Here is a 15,009-nt window from a genome sequence, read left to right on the forward strand (position 1 = left end):
TCCCTGTATCAATTCTATGCTGGAGTTTTAAATCTAATTTTTCCTCTTACTGCAGGTCACCGAAAATAGCTACCATTTCTGGATGGCCACAGGAAATGGTCTTTCCTCAACTGTTATAAATATTACTTCCTTGCGTATGTATTTCCCAGTAATGGAAACAGAAGAAGAAATCTTCCCAGGCCTAACTTGATTGGCTTTTTTTGTTTTCCTGAAGTCAGGCTACACCCAGTTTCCTTTCGACTGATCTGATCTGTTTACAGAAGATAGAAGACTATAGAATAGTCGCCTACTCCATATATCCAGGCATGTGAAAAGACAATTAAAAGAGGAAGAATGTCATATGGCAAAAATGAACTTCCAAATCAGGGAGGCTCTCAAAATATATGATAGATAGATAGATAGATAGATAGATAGATAGATAGATAGATAGATAGATGACAGACAGACAGACATATTTTTATTTATATATCAAACTAGAGACCATCTATCTCATTCATAGAGCTGTTCTAGGCAGTGTACAATTAAAGACAAACAGATGGATATTAATATTGAGGCATTGCAACAATCTGTAATTCCATAATGCACATTTATCATGTTCCACAAATGTTTCCAAATTCAGTAATCTCAGTAAGGTCGTATGATTAGATCTTACTTTATAACATTTTTATGGTTCTTGCTCTTAGACAATGGGCAACTGCACACAGCGGCCTTAAATCTCCTGGGCTGACACTAGCTAGAATTGAAGCTGCCTTAAGGAACTGCTTTCTGGATACAAACTTTTATAGTGATGCTAGCCAGGGGGTTTCTATGATTGGTGGATTCCCTTGGTGTTTTTTTTGTTTTGTTTTGTTTTTTTTTACATCTTGGTCAATTACCAAGGGTGATGATTGTGTGAGAATGGCAGAATGATGTAATAGTCAAAAGATGTTGACCAATATTAAGCTTCCTTTGTAGGAAAAAATAGAAGGGAGAAGTGGTGGGAGAAAGGATAGTAGAGTTTTCCAGATCATCAGGATCCATCCTAAGGGAGATGGAAGAGTGATTTCACAATAAACAACTTGTTTGAAAGCACTCTATTTTTCTGAAAAACTAGCTGTTAAATTGGAGATTAAAGAAGAGGTGTACACTGTGCACCCTAAGGACTACAAGCAGATCCCAAATCCTTATTCATGCCTCCCAACCCTCCTTCAAATATGTTGTTAAAATTAAGCAGTGTGATTGTTGAGAATTGGCAAGCGGATGAGAAAAATTGTAACATAATCCATAAATTATAGGGCTTTATGAACCCTATAGTTCATAAAGTAGTTTGCTTAGGGATATGGCTGAGTCCCTTGCTTTGCAGATCTGAGGTACTGCGTCATCTTGAGGGCTTCTGCAGCCATTTCAATGGCTTTCTTGCATTGTGTAAGCTATGTATAGCCACTCATAGAAGATACTTCTTCTGGGATTGTCACTGATGTACTGTTCCTTGACAGCTTTGTCAAGCATCCTTTCAAATGTTGGCAAATAAAATTAGCCAACACAGTCTGAGATTGCCTTTCAATGTTCAAAGATGACTTTTATCTCAACCTATATGGCATAACAAAAGGGATGCGGTGGCTCAGTGGCTAAGACATTGAGCTTGTCGTTTGAAAAGTCGGCAGTTTGGCGGTTCGAATCCCTAGCGCCGCGTAACAGGGAAAGCTCCTGTTACTTGTCCCAGCTTCTGCCAACCTAGCAGTTCGAAAGCATATGAAAAATGCAAGTAGAAAAATAGGGACCACCTTTGGTGGGACGGTAACAACGTTTCGTGCACCTTTGGTGTTTAGTCATGCCGGCCACATGACCATGGAGACATCTTCGGACAGTGCTGGCTCTTCGGCTTTGAAACAGAGATGAGCACCGCCTCCTAGAGTCGGGAACGACTAGCACATATGTGTGAGGGGAACCTGTACCTTTATATGGCATAACACAGTCGTCTTCCATTCTTGTCCTCTGTATTTTGGGCTCCCTACAAAATACCAAGCACCGTCTCTAGGCCCAGCAAGGTTGTTGATCCTTAGGCCACAATTAGTACACGTTTATGGACATGAAAGGATGAAAGAAATCCAAAGAGTGGCTCTGTTCATGTAGACACTTTATAATTAACAGATTGGCATTTACATTTAGGAATAGTTCTAACTTCTTTAGTCCTGGAATAAAGATGCCAATATATATAGTCCTCTCTTACATTTACCCGTGCTACAATTTATCGTCAGTCAAGGATCTCTGCATACAAAAACATCACATCTCTGGAATCTCTAGATAAATTTCAAACTTCCTGGAATGCCATGTATTTTACGAGACATACAAAATTCTTCAAGGAAGTTAGGTAACAATGCATTTTGTAAAGCTAAATTTTATAGGGATAGGAGGCCAGAACAGGACAGTATCTGCCTAGTCATGTTAATAATGCAAAAGAAATGGGGAGAAATGCCATCAGCGTTTATTAGAAATTTTGTCTTAACTAATAAAGAACCAAGATCTGACAAATGTTTCCAGAATAAATATTGAATCTTGGTCTTTTAATCTAAAATGATTTATCTTCTAAACATACTTTTAGGCCGGTATGTTTAGAAGATAAATGAAAAATGCAATGCTCAGAACATAATCAAAATTTAAATATCCTTTCCATCATTTTAGATTGCTCCAAGAAAAATCTATCCCTGCTACATTGCAAATATTGATAGATTTCTGAACTGCTGTTTCTTGGGATATTTGGAGGAGGGTTGGGTTTTTTGGGGGGAAGGGGGGTTGCATTTTTATTATATGTGCAGCTGTGTTTATACTGATTTTTAATCATTCTTACTTACCCTTTTCTTTATTTTCACTGCTGAAATTTACATCCTTACAGGAAAAAAATCCTCAAGGTACATTAATAACAAGAATGAAATTTAATACATTATACTATGCTAAGTATCTTAAAGGTCTATTCCTTACCAATGAATATTTCCCACAGCAGAGTGCAAATGTCCTCAATGTTTGTTAATGGAAATCGGATCTGAATATAATTTTATTGCTCTAATTAATCTGCTATATTCTTTGGCACAATGAGGAATTAGAATCACTCTGTGCTTGCAGGCTTCTTTTAAATATACAGCAGTATTAGATAGGGATCAATGACAAAAATATTATGGATGCAAGGCAAATACTTGTAAATGTAGAGGACCTGAAAAAAAATCACCTTTGGTGTTGACTCCATGTCCCGTTGCCTTCCCCAAGTCTGATGGCATGGGGTAGTTGGCAGCCAATAGAGTTTTCACCATCTAGGCTGACACCAGCCAGACAATAGAACAACTCAAAGAAGTAGTGCAAGATTGAAAGACATGGACAGACCTGGCCAATAGAATTGCCAAGAGTCGCATATGCCAAGTTAATGAATGGATATCATCATCATTATTACTTAAAGTTTTATGTATCTCTGTAGAGAGCCAGGGTGGCACTGTGGTTAGATTGCTCCTGAAAATAATTCTAAATGAGATAAATGAGGATTTGGCCATAAAATCAACCAAACAGCAATTGAGGTGGGAGTTAAAAGAAATTGCTGAGGAATCTTGTTGCAACTTTTTCTGAATAGCATCTTGATAAAGATGCTTTTTCAAATACAGGTCGATCACAATTGGCTCCAAAATTTCTGTTGCTAAGTGAGACAGTTATTAAGTGAATTTTGACCCACTTTATAACATTTCTTGCCACAGTTGTTAAGTGAATAACTACAATTGTTAAATTACTAGTGTGGTTGTTAAATGAGCCTGGCTTCTTCACTGACTTTGCTTGCCAGAAGATGATACCATGACCTCAGGACTCTGAAAGGGTCATAAATATGACCCAGTTGCCAAGCGTTTGAATTTTGATCATATGATCATGGGGATGCTGTAACAGTTGTAAGAGTGAAAAACAGTCATAGGTCACTTTTTTTCAGTGCCATTGTAATAGTCACTAAATGAACTGTTGTAAGTCAGGGACTACCTGTAACATCAAGAGCCACTTTAGTGAGTTGCAATACAGTATTTACAGTGTGGTACAATTTACAGCAGGGGTGTCAAACTCACGTTGTCACGGCGGCATCACGTGACGTATCGGGACTGAAGAACTATAACGGAATTGTTTTGCAAATTGCAACTATTAAAACTATCTGCTACACAATTTTAGTAAGTCAATGATTTGTTCAATAATTTGAAAATTGCCCAGAGTCACTTTGTAGGGGAGATGGCAGCATAGATATTTAATAAATAAAGTCATTTTATGGACATTTCCCTCTTTTCCCCCCACCTCTTCTTTTGGGAAGTGGGGTGAGGGATACATGGACATTTCATTGTACTGATCTTTCCCAGAAATGTCTATCCCAGGGATGGCTAACCTTTTTGCCATTGTGCGCCAAGAGCGGGGGGGGGGGAATAGGGGTAGCGCACACATATGCCTACACCCATAATTCTATGTGCCCTGCCCCCGCGCATGCGCGCGCGACCCCCTCAATTCCCCCCACTCCTGGTATGCGATGGCACGGTGGGCCCAATAGGCCTGTTTTTCTCTCTTCCCTAGGCTCCAGAGCCTTTCTAGGAGCTTGGGGAGGGCGAAAATGGCCTTCCCCACCCCCCCCACCCCCAGAGACCGGAAATGGCCCATTTGCCAACTTCTGGTGGGCCCAGAAGGCCCGAAAATCAGCTGGCCGGCACGCACATGCACAACTGATGTGAGCTCATGTGCCCTCCGATATGGCTACGCGTGCCAGCGTGCCATAGGTTCGCTATCACAGGTCTATCCACTCACCCACCTCTTGCACAACCAGACCACTTGCATGGAAAACAGGCTGTTGGCAACAAATGTTTAATGACAATCCATATGTTTTGTATGCAGAAGATAGCCAGTTCAGTCTGCATCTCTAAGTATGTCTGGGAAAGTTAACAGTCTGAGAGTTTAGAAAGCTGCTGCCAATTAAGGTAGCCAGTTTGAAATGAGATGAAGCAATGATATGTCTGTATAAGATTGCTAAATTCTCTGTGATCTGGGAAGCAAGAGAGCCCACTTACTGTAATATTTATTTGTTTGCACAAAAATAATTTTCAGCCAAAGCCATTTGAAGACAGCTGTGTCGTTTGCTATTTAAGCCCTAAGCAACAGCATCAAGTGGCAAGAATTCTCATTGGGTTAATATTCTTGCACATAGTAGTATGGTTTGCAGTGAGAGGAGAATCTTGTTTCACATTTGTAAATTCCTTGGTGAAAGGGCAGGTCAAACTTTTGATGGCGGTGCAATTTTAGACAAGAGAGACTTTGTAGCCTTAGTAAAATTGTACAATGGAGGAAATCTACAACCTTTTTGTAGGTATCTTCAGGGTAGCAAGGTGGGGAAAATGACAAGATATTCATGTGACTTCATTTTACAAATGGTGTAACTTATGGACTTCCACAAGATGATGGAGCACAAATTCACAATGCATGATTTGCATGATAGCAATAGCAGTTAGATTTATATACCGCTTTGTAGTGCTTTACAGCCCTCTCTAAGTAGTTTACAGAGTCAGTATATTGTCCCCAACAATCTGGCTCCTCATTTTATCGACCTCGGAAGGATGGAAGGCTGAGTCAATCTTGAGCCGGTTAAGATCAAACTGCTGGCAGTTGGCAGACTTAGCCTGCAATATGGCATTCTAAGCACTGCACCACCATGGATATTATAATTGCCCAGGTGTTACTTTGGCATCAACAGGATTTGCTAGAAATAGAATTCCTAATGTCAGATTTCGCTGTTGATTGGAATTACAATCAAAACAACTAAAGAACTCCGGACTGCTTTTCCCTATGTTATAGTCATAAACTTGCCTTAAGAAGGCATATACTGGCATGGTATAGGGCAGTGATGGTTAACCTTTTTGCCATTGTGTGCCAGGAGCAGGGGGAGAAGGGGGGGTAGGGCACACACATGCCCACACTCATAATTCTATGCGCCCCACTCCCATGCATGCGTGCGTGACCCCCTTGCTTCCCCCCGCTCCTGGTGAGCCCGATAGGCCTGTTTTTCTCTCTCCCTAGGCTCCAGAGCCTTTCTAGGAGCTTGGGGAGGGTGAAAATGTCTTTCCCCACCCCCCCCGGAGACCGGAAATGGCCCATTTTCCAACTTCTGGTGGGCCCAGAAGGCCTGAAAATCAGATGGCCGGCGCACACATGCACAACTGATCTAAACTCATATGCCCTCCAATATGGCTACACGTGCCAGCTGTGGCACACGTGCCATAGGTTTGCCATCAAGGGGCATAGGGCATGGTTACTTGAGGGGCCACCTCCCTCCCTTAGTATCTACTCAGCTGAACCTGGCAGGGATGGCATGCTCTGTGTTCCATCAATTAAACATTGCCCTCTATCTGGACCCCAGAAGCACATCTTCTCTGGAGGGGTGCCTGCCCTCTGAAATGAGGGTTCCCCTCCCAAGATTCAAATGGCCCCTAAACTATTGGTATTTTAAAACAGGGATCCCCAACCCCTGTGGCTGTGGCCCATTTGGAACCGGGCCATGCAAGCAGTTGGCAAGCACATGTGTACGCACACTTTACTTGTGTGAGTGGTGGGCAGGCGTGCTCGTGCACTTGCCTGCTGCTCGCAAGTTGCCTCTTTCCTTATTCTCCTCCGGTTTGGGGTTTTGTTTTTGCCATTGTTCTTTTGTCTTGGGCTATTTTTGTGTTTTTGTATTGTTCTTTGTTTTTACATGCTTTTAATAATCATAAATTGCCTGGAGTCATTGGGAGTTGAGCAAGCATGTAAGTTTAATAAATTATTATTATTATTTGGGGGAGGGGCGTCATTTGGATGGGGAGGAACAGGCTCAGGCTCAACCCTTCCAAGACTGAGTGGCTGTGGCTCCCGGCATCCCGATATAGTCAGTTGATTCCATCACTGACTATTGGGGGCGAGTCTTTGGCCCCCACTGAAAGGGCTCGCAATCTGGGAGTCCTCCTGGATAGGCAGCTGTCTTTGGAGGAACATCTGACGGCTGTTACCAGGGGGACCTTTTATCAGGTTCGCCTGATTCGCCAGTTGCGGCCCTTTCTTGATCGGGATTCCCTGTGCACAGTCACTCATGCCCTCGTCACCTCTCGCCTTGACTACTGTAACGCTCTCTACATGGGGCTCCCCTTGAAGAGCACCCGGAGGCTCCAGCTGGTCCAGAATGCAGCAGCGCGGGTAGTGATGGGAGCAACATGGCGCTCCCATGTAACACCACTCCTGCGCGAGCTGCACTGGCTCCCGGTGGTCTTCCGGGTGCGCTTCAAGGTGTTGGTTATCACCTTTAAAGCGCTCCATGGCATAGGGCCTAGCTATCTCCGAGACCGCCTGCTGCTACCGATGACCTCCCATCGACCCGTGCGCTCCCACAGAGAGGGCCTCCTCAGGGTGCCATCAGCCAAACAATGTAGGCTGGTGGCCCCCAGGGGGAGGGCTTTCTCTGTGGGGGCTCCCACCCTCTGGAATCAGTTGCCCCCGGAGATAAGAAGAATCCAGGACCTCAATGCCTTCCGTTGTTCCCTGAAAACCTATCTTTTTCAGCAAGCCGGGTTGGCTTAAGAAGAAATTTTAAAATTTTTAAATCCTTTTAATTAGTCTGTGATTTTTAATTTTTTGGGCCAAATTTTATATATATTTTTAAATGTTTTAATATTTGTATTCTATGTTTTTTATCTTGGCTGTACACCGCCCTGAGTCCTCAGGGAGAAGGGCGGTATATAAATTTGAAATTAAATTAAAATTAAATTAAATTTATCCTATTCTATTTTTTAAAAATATTACAACTAACTCGCCTTTTGAATTATTTACAGCTAACCTTCTGTCCGTCTTTTATTTTTAAGCTATCTTTAAAAAAATCGTTTTCTCCTCTTAGAATTTTGCCAGATGTTAGCCTTTGCTCTGCTAAACAGGTCCAAAAGGGCATTCAACGTCTCTAGCGTTGTTGTTTTTTTTACTCCTAAGCAACTACGACTGATGTATAGGATGTGACAATCCTGTTTGCAAAAGTAAACAATTTATGAAACTCTTTAGTGATAATGGCATAATCCATCATTAGCCAGAAGCTCTGTCTCCAAATGGATCTGCTGATTCTTGGACAGCTTCCTTGATAGGTATTTACAGAGTACTTTAAAGTTCATCTCAATTTCCTCCAGCTTTGGTTGTCATTCTCACTTCTTTACTTTTATTTAAGAACATGGCACATTTTCAAGGTTATTGATAGAAAGGGAAATCAACAAGGATTCATGTCATGGGAAAAGTAGGTGTAATCATTTCACAAATAGCTAAGTAAAAAATACCAGCTCACTAAAAAGATCAGCTCATGTGTGCAACTGAATTCCATGTTGGGGTTATTAAAAAGAAAAGAAAAGATAAAAATACAGCCAAGTTAATATTGTAATTCTTTACAGAAATCTATTTCGTGGTCACACTAAAATAAGGTGCACAGTTTCTGTTTTTAGACAGCAGGAAGAAAATTAAAACAGAAAAGAGCAAACGAAATGATCAAGGAAACGAAAGAACATCTCTTTGAGGTTAAGCTACAATGTTTAGAGCATTTTAACTTTGGGCATATAAATAGGAACATATAAATGATTCCACATAAGGTTACTGAGTAATGCTTTGAGATCTGGAAGTCTGGAAGTCCATTGTAAGCAATGAAGAAAAGATGGACAATGCATGTATTAAAAGTCAGGAGGACAGTAATTTGGCACAAGTAGAGATTAATATTCAAATATGAAAAATTTTCTCCACTAGAAAGAATATGGCTATTCTGTAATGTTATTAACAATGCTAACATCTACGAATAGTAGTAGTTCCTCCAACAACACCTTGTTTCACTAGCAGTAATGCAATATAAAATTCTAATAGTGTAATGCAAAAAATTGCATTATGTGTACCTGATGAAAGAAATGTCTGGACAACAGCGGAAAAATAAAATCCACTCCAAATCTGAGGGGGTTGGAGTACCAATAAAGGAGAATATTTATAGAAGTCCTTGGTGCTCTCTGAGCTTGCTGTTTTCTCGCAGACATTTCATTACTTAAACTAGGTAACAGCAGTGCTAATTTGAGTAATGAAATGTCTGCAAGAAAACAAGCAGTCTCGGAGAGCACCAAAGACCTCTCATTTCAACCCTGAGCTACAAATATTCTCCTTTATTGGTACTCCAAATTCTGCTGAATTATAGCCATTGCTGCCCATTCCCGCTGCAAGGCCAGTCCTCCCCCATAAAACCCAGCTGCAATTCTGTATAGCCCTATCCTAGGCCCCTGATATTTCCACATAGCTCAGTATGGAATCTTCTGCTTATTATTTCATTCCATAAGTGTAACCCCATTGCGGTGATAGATACTGTAATGCTGAAAATTTATATGTAAATTAGCATCCATGGGATTATTCAACCCTCTAAATCTATTGGCAGACCGTACTTCGTAACATGGGTTTCAGCTTTTTCTCGGTTTACCGTTTTTATTAAGAGAATGTATGGATGACTGGCAATGAAGGTACCTAAGACTTTAAAAAGAGTCCCGCTGGCTTATAAAAAGCCCCGTGTCAGTTTTCAAATAGTGGCCACTGAGAAGCTTTTAGGAAGCTGAGCATTAGAGCATGAAGCCATCTGCATCTGGCCTTCTCAAACTGTGGATCAGGGTTATGGGCAATTTAGAGGGGATTCATATTTTTTAAAAATCTGATCACACGGCAGTCCTGTCAAAACATGCTCTGAGCTTTGCGCCCCCTTTTTTGCCGTGGAAACAAAAAGTGGGGTAAGTTTAGACAGCTCTTCTCCTTTGGTTGCATAGGAAAAATGTGAATCTCGACAAACATCCTTCCAGGATTTGCTCCTCACTTGTTTCACTGTGTAAAACAAATGGCTGGGATTCTGTGAAATATGGGAATCCCTAAGACCATGATGGTGAACCTATGGCATGCGTGCCACATGTGGCACGTGGAGCCATCTCTGCGGGCATGCGAGCTGACGCCCAGGTCAGCTCCACTGTGCATGCCTGCACGCCGCCAGCCAGCTGATTTTCGGGTCTCTGCCGGGAAACGCGCATGCATGCGCGGGTGGGTGGGTGGCTCACGCATGCTTGTGCAGGGGCTGGGGGGTTGCGGCGTGCCCCCCACCCCTGTATGTTGTTCCAGGAGGCTTCAGGGAGGCCTGCTAGCATAAAAACGGGGCTGGGGGTGCTGTGGCCCTCCCACTCTGTTTTTAGTTCCAAGAGGCTTCATGGAGGCCTGCTAGCACAAAAATGGGGGAGGGGTGCGACATGCCCCCACCCCCAGTTTTTGGTTCCAGGCAGCTTCAGGGAGGCCTGCTAACACCAAAACGGGGGTTGCACACACACATGCATGGGGGGGAAGGGAAGTCGCGTGCGCATGCACAGGGCCTGCAGGGGGGCATTGCATTATGGGTGTCAGCACGCACGCACACTAACACCCGAGGGAAAAAAGGTTCGCCATCATTGCCCTAAGATATATAGGTGGGCCTTGACTTACAGCCGTTTGTTTAGTGACCATTCGAATGACCACACCAATGAAAAAAAAGACTTCTGGTAATTTTTCACATGTATGACTGTGGCAGCATCACCATGGTCACATGATCAAAATTCAGCAGCTTGGCAACTGGCATGTATTTATGTCAGTTGCAATGTCCCAGGGTCATGCAATCACCTTTTGCTATTTTCTGACAAGCCAAGCCAATGGGGAAGCCAGATTTGCTTAACAACCTTGTCACTAATTTAACAACTGCAATGATTCACTTAGCAACTATAACAAGAAAAAATGTAAAATGAGACAACACTCACTTAATATGTCTTGCTTTCCTCAGGTGTGGTCATATGTTGAGGACTATCTGGATAAATTAAATTTTAATTTAAGGGTTTTTTTTCTTTTTGGCCATGTCTTATTCCCTATGAAATAATTAGTTTTCTTCATGCAAGTTGAGTTACGATTTCACACATTTTTCATTTTAGGCAGTTATGGCATCATAGCATTTGAGATCCTCTGAATTATTCGTTTTTAAACTATTCTCTATCACTTTAGGGAATTGGGAGGTGTCTATATTGTCTGCTCTTCATGTTTCTTTCAGATTTCAATTTCAAAGTAGTTTTCAATTTACAATTTTAAAACAGATTCTGCCACAAATCTACGTTGCGGGAATGGCAGGGACCTCGGCTCCTGAGATAACCGGAGAGACGGCTAACTAACAGACCGGATAGCCACCTTGATCGCTTTTCTGTGATCTCTAAAAAGATTCCCCTTTTTCTTACAGTTTTTGAAGAGAATCCAGGAATTAATGGTGCTGTGAAGCCGTTTCTTTTTGAACATCTCTACTGGCTGAAGACTGAGCCTATCTGGGAGGTCACCAGGTAAGGGAGGCATCACCAAAAAAGATGACAGGCTCAGTCTCCAGGCAGAAGAGAGAGTAACAGCCATTCCTGGATTCTCTCCTCAGCACAATGGAGAACTGGGTAAAATAGGTAACAGAAAATCATCAAGCTTCTGGTATTATTTGTTGCAGTTTTCACCGATTAGCGTCTGGTGCTCAGTGCTCTTCTTTAAACCTCCTTTTCTGCACTGACCAAGTGATAATTGCCTGTGAACTCCAATAAATGATTGATACGTAAATGAAATTCACTTTGATTTGCTTCACTTGTCTGTGCATAGAGCAACTGGATTTGGGTGGCTTGTCCATGAAGTAAAACATGCAAGTCTGATCTGGAAACAGAGTGACATGAAGCTTTTGTCTTCCAAAAAATGAACTAATATGCAGGTATTCCAGGAAGAAATAAGTTGAAAGCTGAGGTGTGTCCTTGATAATACCATGAGTAACATGTTAAAAGTTTTGGAAAAGGCAATAATTTTATCATACTTTTTCATTAACATTGAGACATAGATACCATGGTTTAAACAAAATCAAAAATTAAACTGGTTAACAAAAATTAACCAGTAATTGTATTTTTCTGATGCAAGATTAATGTAAAGCAAGGATGAAGAATCTGCAGCACTAAAGCTTTATGGGAGCCTCAGAATGATTTCCCAACTGCTCAATTCAGATCTCAATTAAGCATGAATGATCCCTATTCCTATTCATTTCCTGTCTGGCTGCAGGATTGGGAGGAAGGAAGAGATAAAGTAGTGGATTACAATAACTAAGAAAGAAAAGCAGAATTATTCTGTCAGAGGGAGACAGAATAGATCCTGTCCCATTGGGCCCAGTATGTCCTACTGCTCTATTCCTGTAGGAGATGACCAGGCTGAGCCTGAGGGAGGGGTCAAATGCATAATAAGTCATGAGTCCCTGTGCACCCGCAAGAGATCCAAGTCCAGTCCAGATTGAATGTATCTCTTATATCCCGCTCATTTCCCTTGACTTTCAGTTGATCAGGTTCTTGTAGAGAGCTTAAGCTTGCAATAAATCTTTATACTCATTTGAACTGCCTGAATTTCCTGATGCTTGACAATTCCACCATCAACATCTGTCCCTTGCACAAGGCCAGCAGCTCCTAACAATGTAGCCCTTAATAGGAATGTAGCCCTTGATTATTTTCCCAAGAAATTGTTATTCTTTCTATAAAGCACATTTATACAATAATATTTTTGCAAATACAAACTTTAATTCTGTACTCTACAAAAAGTCTTGCATATTCTTCTTTTTACAAAAAAAGGAGAAAGAAACATTACAAAAATACAGACAATTTAATACAATTTTATATAATTGCCTTTAGTTGTTATTTTCATTAAAATATTGCTACCAAAGAACTACAATATTTTAATCGACTATATAAAAAAAAATTAAACCAATGCTTTCCTTTTAAGCAGCAACATGTAAATAAACACAGGTCAAAACACAGTTTATGATCATAGTGGATATATCTAACATTGTTTGGAAATAATATTTTACATAGTTAATTTGTAATGTTTTATACATTATTTATATAATATTTATATATTTATATATATATATATATAAAAACATAGCTTGCTAGAATTGAAATGATAGGACGGATTTTGCATGGCAAAGATGTGCAAAGGCCAGTCTGCTTAGTTAGCCTGCTCGGTTTACTTTTTAAAATAAATTTTAAACATCTGTCTTTCAGAATTTCCCCCCAAAGGGCAGAAATTAGTTCTGCTCTCATTCATCTCTTTTTGCCTGCCCTTAGTTTTCTTGAAAGCTGCACCCCAACCTGGTGCCCTCAGTACATATCCTACAACTCCCTCAATTTCATTCAGCTCTGCTAATCATAACGGGAATTGCGGTCCAGTTCACCCCAACAGCGACGAAATGGAGAAAATGGGTGTAATGAATAGCTACAAATCTCCTGTTTTCTTCAGGGCATGGGAAATTCAAGAAGAATTTTAACTGAATATCAGGATAAGACGGCTCTGCCCAGCAGTCCGTCACCCGCCTGGAGGATTAGTGTTCTGAGTTTCAACCCCAGACCTCATAGTGCTAACATACATCAACAAGACTGTCCACACAAAAAATCTTTTATGAGTGGGGACTGTTCAAAATACAGTTCCACCATTAGTGGTAGTGGATAGGAAGATTTACTGGGCCATTGAGTAAACACAGGCCAGAGATACCAAACAGGATTATGGACAATACCTATTAAAGGTATTTCATTCTGGATATCTTGAATGTCCTATAGTTGATTAATCCTATCTATTCTCCAATGTTTAGAGATGTATCACTTGCGAGAACAAATACTGAATGAATCTTACAAACAGGGGAATCAGCTGAGTTCTGTTTACCAAGTCAATTTTGTTTTATGTCTCATCAGATAGAAAGTGGTATTATTGTTCAGGGGAATGTACAATAAGAAAAAAATATTTTCTAATATTTTACAGGGCATGCTTCATCTAAACCAAAGTCACAGTATGGAATGGAAAGAACACAAAATATATAGATATATATAAGAGATTATCCTTAAAAAGTGACCACAATCGATGTCAGTGCTTATTTCTTGTACATAGTGCTATAATTTAGTTAGTGAGGGTTTGTCTCTCTACACCCCCGTCCCACTTTCCTAACAGAAAATTACAAATCTTCATAGGAAGGAAGAAAGGAAGGATGGAAAACCAAAGAAAACAGAGATGGCCAGTTTCCTAACAATTATTTAGTGTTCATTACAGTATGAACAATTTAGCATTCACTACAACATGAACACTCAGCCAATTGCACATTTAGAAATTCCTGCATGTGTTGACTTGTTTTGTGATTGTTGCCTCTGACTTGGCTGAACAACATCCATTTTATGCAAATGTTGTAAAGAGTAAAAAGGCCACAGAGTAAGACCTTGCGGTCAGGCAAAAATCTCTCCCTACATTCTACTGTCAGATGAGATTGAGAGCAGCAGGTAGTTGCTGTCAGCAGTCATTTTGCAAAAAACAAAATAATAAAAAAATAAAAATAAAATAAAAAGAAGACAAATGTCTACACCATGTTGTGATGGTTGTTCCTGTCAATGATGTCCACAGGTGATAAGATCTCCCTCCGAATGGGAGGAGGCTGCAACACCTTGGTTTTCTGCTTGAAGAGGTCTGAGACATAAAAGACCTGTCAATAAAAATAAATATATTTAAAATGAGGGCTTACAAGTTTTACTCCTACTGCATTTGGCTTCAGTCAAGTCTCTCATTCATAAAGTGATGATACCGCAAAAAAATTCCCCAGCCTGGTACCTCTTTCAGGTATGTGAAGTGAATGTTGTTAAAAGAGGCGAAAATAGCTGTTCAGACGTTATAGTGTCCCCAGTTATGTTAGAGAACTGAATTTGTGTAATGGAGAACAAGCAAGATACTTACACAAAACATACAGAAAATACATTTTTGGCAACTGTATTCAACACTGCTCCCTTCTCTATGAGAATTTCCCTTTTCATTCTTGATTTTTTTTTCTCCTTCTATTGGATTAGCCTTTCTTCACAATATAATTTACTATTCTAATTTGCTGCGTGGAAATACCTAGGCAGAGAGTGTACTAAAGTA

The 15,009-nt window shown here is 40.7% G+C and overlaps 1 protein-coding gene across 1 annotated transcript in view; it reads right to left on the minus strand.

Annotated features, from left to right (window-relative positions):
* Positions 1-12,615: 12,615 nt before the first annotated feature.
* PLPP3 (phospholipid phosphatase 3) overlaps positions 12,616-15,009 on the minus strand; it is an 84,622-nt gene continuing 82,228 nt past the window's right edge. The window contains exon 6 of the mRNA XM_034415168.3: positions 12,616-14,578. Coding sequence (XP_034271059.1) covers positions 14,456-14,578 — 123 coding nt within the window. The 3' untranslated portion in view covers positions 12,616-14,455. The remainder of the gene's footprint in view (positions 14,579-15,009) is intronic.

The sequence above is a fragment of the Pantherophis guttatus genome, chromosome 3 (assembly GCF_059756535.1).
Source record: "Pantherophis guttatus breed Tessera chromosome 3, ASM5975653v1, whole genome shotgun sequence".
Classification (NCBI taxonomy): Eukaryota; Metazoa; Chordata; class Lepidosauria; order Squamata; family Colubridae; genus Pantherophis; species Pantherophis guttatus.